A 7,220-nucleotide genomic window follows, 5' to 3' on the forward strand; every position below is an offset into this window, starting at 1 on the left:
ATTTCATTTGTCCTGAAGTTTCTTCCTTTCATTTCTCTGAAACACCCCCCGCCTCCCGGGTCTTTATTAAAAACACAAGCGAGTAATCTTTCATTAGGAGAACGGAGCAGAAGTGCATGCGAGCCTGGAGGGAGCCGTAACTAACAGACGGCATTCTCCAAACATTCTTCTCTGGTCATAAAGTCCCGCTAAATGAAAACCACTCGCTGTTTTGCTCCCAAAAATAACTCCAGCAAAGAATGTGACTCCTCAGCTCAAAATAAAACTGTTGACACCCCCTGAACATGACATAAAAGACGGTTAATGAAAGCAAAAGCAGGACTCCAGAGTCTGTTCACGTTTATGAAAGAGGACCAAGAAAAAAAAAACATTTTCTGGAATTTTTTCTTGTGTTTTTTTTCCCGCCCCCTCCTTCCTGTTCTAGCCTTGGCACTTCTTTGCTGACACAGCACAGACCTGGACCCCAAAAGCTGCATACCTCACCTCTCCCTCCCCTGGCTGTGTAGGTTTACACCCAACAGACTGTTGGACGGATCAGAACCTTCTGAGGACGGGACAACGGGTCACAGAACAGCAGGAGCATCTTGGTTTTTCACACCTGAAGAATTCATTAGTTTCAGTTCTGACTGAATTCTTCTTTAGGGAAGATTTCCAATGGATCCGATCAGCTCAGATGAGGTCATCTGGTTGAGTGATGGTGGAGAAACGCCGTCAGGCCTCCTGACGTACGGCTGCTGACAGCCAAACAACACGCATAAACACCTCTTAAAGCAGACGACCTGGCGCTGTGACCTGACCTCTGGGACTGGGTCACGTCGCCCTTAAGGTCCCTACAGGTTTACTCTTAGATCACATGTGTCAAAGTCAAGGCCCAGGGGCCGGATCCGGCCCTCCAGGTAATTCTGTCCGGCCCTCCAGATCATTTTATTTTATTGTTATTAATGACCCGATGTTATCTTGAGCTCATTTCTAACTTGTATAATTTTGACAAAATATATTTTTATGTTGAGTAAAATATTGAAAGTTATTTAAGGTTTAAGTTGATTTATTCTGGAATAATATTCCTGACTTTTTATTATTCATAATTATGTTAAAAAGTTACAGTTTTAAAGTTTTCAATATTGTCATTCTGCAGCTTTTTGGACTATTTTGGTATTTACTAAGATTTTTTAGGGTATTTTGGAGTTTAGCTAATATTTCAGCTACAAGCTAACTGTTTTAGCTAATTTCGGCTTTTGACAAAAAATAAGTTTTTTTAGGCTGTTTTGAAGTTAGGCTAATATTTACATGCTAGCTGTTTTTGCTATTTGGCCGTTTTTATTTTATTTTTTTGTCTATTTTTAAGTTCTTTAAGTTTTTTGTTGTTGTTTTTTATGCTATTTTGGCATTTAGCTAATATTTTAGCTGGCTATCAGCTTCAGCCTTTTCAGCTATTAGTTTCAGTGATTTCAGCTTTTAGCTTCAGTGTTTTTGACTATCAATTTCTGCATCTTCAGCGGCCAAATTCAGCTTCCAGCATTCACACTAGAATTATCACAGGTAATGCTATTTATCTAGTTCATAATTATGTTAAAAAGTTACAGTTTTAGTATTAAATGTAGTTTTAGAGTGTTCAACGAATGTTTATCCTGTTCGGCCTCAGGTGTGTTTTGGATTTTGGCCCATTGCTAGATTGCGTTTGGCATTAAACCATAGAGATGACATCTGCCAAACATGGACTTCTGAAGCTTTTACGCTTCCAAAATGTTTATGGACACTTTTATTAGACCTGAAAATGCTCCTATAAGTCGCTCAACCGCTAAAATATCAGCAGATCGAAGTGCTTTGGAGGAGAATTAAGAATATATATATAGTTTATGGAAGTCCTGATCTGCTTTTCCTGTCTTTTTCTCCTCTGGAATCTGAGCTGAACTCAATTGAATCGGTTTATTTCAAGGAATCAAGCAAGACAATATGTGAAATACCATCAACAGATGTGCCGTACAAAGATATGTCAGACATAAGATAACTAGGCATCAAACTATAGACTGCTTGACAGGAAGTTGGAGTAAACAAACTTATATAATCCCACTCTAGCTCGACCAAACCATTTACTTTACATGAATAATCATTTTCCGGTTCACACCAAACAATCTGAAGGGTTCTTGAGCTTCCTGCACAGGTCCAGAACATCTCAAAGCTTCCAAACCAACCTAAGATCATCTAACCCTCTTCCTGACGATCTACCAACACTCCAAGAACGTCCAGCATCAGGTTATCTGGTTATTCAGTTCAGGTGTGACTGACTGAGGAGACACCTGCTGTCGCCATGCTGGAGACGTACATGCTGCATGTAAACCTGTGCCATTCCTGACGGAAACCTTTTCCCTAAATCTAACCGAGAACTGAAGCAGAGAAAGATGAAAAAGAACGTTTAAAAGATAAAATCATATCAGGAATCCGACTGAAAAGCTCTATTTTAACTGATTATCTGATCGTCTTTCGGGAGGAAAATTTAAATCTATGACAAGCCATAAGTACAGTCACATGACCTGCAGGTGCTACCCACCCCCGACGCTCCCCCTTGACCCTCCCCCCATGGTTTAGCGTCTGCTACACACCCCTCCCCCATCTGTCCCTGCATGAGACAAATTCATAGAAAAATGAAATTTTCCTTAATGGTAGTTTTATTATTAGTTGTATCTCCATAGCAACCATTTATTTTTTGGTCACCAGTGGCTGACGAACAATTCAGTGTATTTTTTAGTAAAATCTGTAAAAGTAAAACTTTGGATTTCCTTGGCAACCAAGGTTTTTCGTTAACCACGCCTACATCCCTAATATGGTCATATCATATGTCACATCATTTCCTCTGCTTTAGCCAACGATTCATTCATTTATTCCAGTAGAAATGTACAAGCAACCAGGAAATGACACTTTTCTTTTAGAAAATTCAAGATGGCGGCCTCTTACTGAGGTCAAAGGTCAAAAGAACTTTGCCTATGGCTGTAGACTTGAGCTGGTGCTGTGTGTGAGTTTTGTGGGGATCGCTCAAACTACAGTTTTCTTTCCCCATATTGTGGGAAAATGTGAAAATCGTCCAATTTCACACTTTGCCACAATGCTGCAGGTCCTGTGGCCATCCCATAATAACTTCAAAGAATCCTTTGGAAGTTTTCGACACGTGTGTTTTGGTTTTTGTTGGTGAATTATGAATTTTTTTGAGCCAATAAGAGATTTTGGCCTCGTTCCTTTTTCTTGATGGTTTCTGTGATGTCATCACTTTTTGGGAGGGGCTTGTTCACTATGTCAACATTCATCTTCACTGCAGGTGTGTGCAAATGTTGGTGAGTTTTGGAGAACTCCAAAAACAATCTTCAGTCCAGGACTGCTCCTGAACATGAATATGAGATCAAATCATTTTGTCAGCAGAAATCAGCAGCCAAGAACCAGCAGGTTGGCCGACTGGCTGGTGGCTTCGCTGTGACCTGAAGTAGAGAAGGTCCAGATGAAACAACCGTCTGATCAGCAGTAACTCACTGGGACATCACTAATGGGACGATCTGGCGGGAACCGCAGCAATTAAACGTGGTCACAGCTAGAAGTCAGAAAGTCACTGGAGACTTACCAAACCTCTTGTAGCCGAAGGACTGGACGTCCTCCTCCTCAGCAAACTCGTCTGCAGGAGGAACAGAAGCAATGAGTCACCTCATCCGTCATGTCAGCAGACGATAACAGCAGGTTCAAGGAGGGAGAAAGGTCATTAAAGTTTAAAAAGAAGCATTTTTTCATATTAAAAAAATGCAAACTCAAAATGGATTTGAGATCAAATCGTATCAAACCTAAATACCTTAAAATGTCTGTTTGCTGGAAGAATAAAGTTTTGGATGAAAGACTTCAGGTTCTAGAGCTGAGGTGGACAAGCTTCGGCCCAGGGGCCACATGCGGCCCATTAAACCATTTAATCTGGCCCCCGAAATGGGAATAAATTTATAATGATAATCTTTATTTGCTGTATTTCCCTGCCTAAGGTGCAAGAATTTATTCTGCATTTATGTGGCATTAGATTTGTAATTTTTGTTCATTTTCCGAGTCGGACGGTCATTTTCCTGATCTTTCCAACACCACATGAACGCAGCATTTCTCTAAGTTTCCGTTTTTCCCTGAAGAGCTTCAAACCATGGGTCAAATTGGCACTAAAATGTGAAAAAAGTTATTATAGATATATTTGTTTTCAATCAAAAATAAACCACATTTTCATCTAGATTTGATGTTATTTCTTTGTCTATTGAAGTGGATTACCAGAACACCCCAATCATCTGCTCCTGGTCTGGCCCTTCTGTCACATTTTAGGGGTATTTGTGGCCTGCAGGTCAGAAAGTTCCCCCCAGAAGTTCCCCTCCGATCCTCTTTGATCTGTTTTCAAAGCGTTCTCAGTGATTTTTAATTATAATGATGCTGTATTTAACCAAAATAATAAAAAAAACTAATGTTTTCTAGGACATTGTTTCTGCAGAGCGGCAGAAGTTCATTAGAAATTCACCTCTGAGTTGTTTGCTGAGAGCTCTCTGTTTACACACTCTCACGCTAGCTTACAGCCTCACAGCCCAAACCTAGAATTAGCAGTGCAACTAAAATGGCAGCAACATCAGAACTATCCAGCTGTTCAGTTTAGATCCAGATTCCGGCTCAGACCAGGAAAATGACGACGATCACGGATCTATTTATCTTCATCCAAATGGGGCGGAGCAGGAAGCTTGTGGCCCCGCCCAGTATGTTTTATACGATCTTTTTCAAACGCATATTTTCAACTGTTCCTGATTCACAACGATTTGAATAAAGAAATAGTTAGAAATGCAGTTTTGAGCTTAACTTTCTTTATTAATGTCCCTTTATTCATTCAATTTACCAATTTCTATTTAGAAACTGTATTTTGCATTATTGAATCCCTGCTCCCATTACTAAAAGTACATGTATTAAAGATGTCTTAGGTATAGTAAATATATTATTAGTATATATATATTTTTAAGTGTAAAAAGTACACTTAAAAAGTATTTTGGCAGTTTACCAACAAGTACACTTCTTGGGACTACACTGGCCCAGATTTAGTTTAAAAAGTATACTAAGAAGTATACTTAAAGTAACCTTTCTGGTATAAGATTAGCTTACGGGCAAAACTTTAATATTATGAGAGTACACTCTGAAGTATATCTAATGTTTTTAGTTTACAAGGAAAAAACATGAACGGATTAGTGAATTCAAATTAGTTTTAATATACTGGAAATATCCCATGAATACATATACTACTTTTAATACTGTGTAAGAAAATGTTTAAAGATAGTGACACATATATGCTAAATATATATTTTGCCAAATTAGCCAAAAAAAGCTATCACATTATACTAGCTAAACTCCAAAATAGCCTAAATTCCTCAGTAAAATAAATTAGTCAACAACTTTAGCAGTTTGCTAAAATATTAGTTAAACTCAAAATTAGCACAAAAAACCTCAGTGGATAACAAATCAACCAAAAAAGCTAACACATTGCTTAAATATTATAGCCAGTCTCCAAAATAGCCTTTTAGCTTTTAGCTAAACCTAATAGCGTTTTAGCAACAACATTAGCATGTTGCTAAAATATTAGCTAAACTCCGAATTAGCCCCAAAAACCTTAATAGATGCCAAATTAGCAAATAAATAAATAAATAAAGCTAACACATTGCTTAAATATTATAACTAATCTCCAAAATAGCCTAAAATTCCTCCGTAATCTACTTAAAATGTTGGAATTTGAAGACTTTGTCATTCATTTCCAATGGGGATTATTTTGTTCAATGTTTTAAAAACTACAGTTAATGAATAATAAAAATACAAGCAGTAATGAAGGAACTCAACGTTTTGATTGATTGTTGAAATCACCAAAAGTTGAGTTTTTTACGAACGGAAAATCATTTTAGTGAAAATTCTGACTAAACATTCACTCATAGTGATTCTGATATCATCACAAAATGCCATTAAATCACCAAAAACACCGTTTCCATCAGTGGGTTTCTACCATAGACTGTTTATGAGAATAACTTTTTTATTTTTACAGTCAATGGTTTCTACACCAACGTTTCCCTAAGTCGACCGGCAGGTGGCGGGACTCGTGCATGTGGAAGAGTTTGGAGACAAACAGGATCCTGATTTCAGAGGAAAGATGTTCGTTTGGATCCATGAACGTCCAGATGTCAGAACGAGCAGAACTGACAGCAATGCTTTTATTTTGAAAGGAACTCCAGTTCTGACCAGAGGCAGATTTTTGGCTCAAGTTCTTCTGAACTTTCTGGAAACAAAGTTTAACGTTTGTGATTCTGAATGGATGAACAGATAGTCCTGATTTCTCCAATGACTGTATTCATGCGCGTGCGTTAACCTTCCGCGCGCCTGGTGCGCATCCGCGGACAGATGCAAAACAAAGCAGAGCGCGTGATTGAGAGCAGATGTGGGACAGGAGCCCCGCGTTCCTCCTGTCCCGCGCGCACGAACGGGACAAAGCGGAGGAGAAGCGGCGCGCGCGCGGGCTGTCACCGTGACACGTGGCGTTTCCACGCGGGCTCACCTTTCATCCTGCGTCCCGGCTGCTGTTTGGAGTCACAGCATCTCAAAGTCCCCGTCCCGCTCCTCTCCCCGCGCGCCTCAGGTTCCTGCGGGGCTGCACGCAGTGTGGAGTCAAAGAATCGATCGTGCGTGATCCCCCACGCGGGACCACCTCCTCCAGGTGACTGGAAGTTTCTCCTCAGGACAGTTCTGAGGCGTCACGCTCCTCCTCTGCGTGGAGGTCTGCAGAGATGCTGAGAGGGGAGGGGGAGGGGGGGCGCATCCGCAGTGGTACCCGCAGCCGCGGCGCGCAGGAGGAGCGGAAAAAGCGCACGTGGGAGGAAGTGCTGCACCCGTGGGGCTGTTTGGAGAAACCGCGTGTTTCTCTCATCTGCACTTTTCCTGCTGCCTTTCTGTAAACATGCAGAGGTCTGCAGTCCTGCAGCTGCAGCTGCGCAGTCCTGCAGCTGCGCAGTCAGAGTTGGAGTAAATGAGGTGAAGTTTGGACTTTTTTTTTATCATAAATACATCAAATTAAATTTTCGAAAAGATTATTTCAGGTCGGAAAACCTTCCTGCTCAGACTCTCTATTGGGTTTAGGTCTACAGACGGGCTAGAACTCTCCAGAACCTCCATCTGCTTCTTATGGAGTCACTACTGGG

General features: G+C 40.5%; 1 protein-coding gene across 1 annotated transcript in view; it reads right to left on the reverse strand.

Annotated features, from left to right (window-relative positions):
- Nucleotides 1–6,952, reverse strand: part of LOC112147583 (signal transducing adaptor molecule (SH3 domain and ITAM motif) 1) — a 39,891-nt gene extending 32,939 nt beyond the window's left edge. Inside the window, exons 1-2 of the mRNA XM_024274092.2 lie at nucleotides 6,581–6,952; nucleotides 3,608–3,658 (exon numbers count right to left, since the gene is read on the reverse strand). Coding sequence (XP_024129860.2) covers nucleotides 3,608–3,658; nucleotides 6,581–6,587 — 58 coding nt within the window. The 5' untranslated portion in view covers nucleotides 6,588–6,952. The remainder of the gene's footprint in view (nucleotides 1–3,607; nucleotides 3,659–6,580) is intronic.
- Nucleotides 6,953–7,220: the final 268 nt, after the last annotated feature.

This window comes from Oryzias melastigma, linkage group LG17 (genome assembly GCF_002922805.2).
Source record: "Oryzias melastigma strain HK-1 linkage group LG17, ASM292280v2, whole genome shotgun sequence".
NCBI classification, from domain to species: Eukaryota; Metazoa; Chordata; class Actinopteri; order Beloniformes; family Adrianichthyidae; genus Oryzias; species Oryzias melastigma.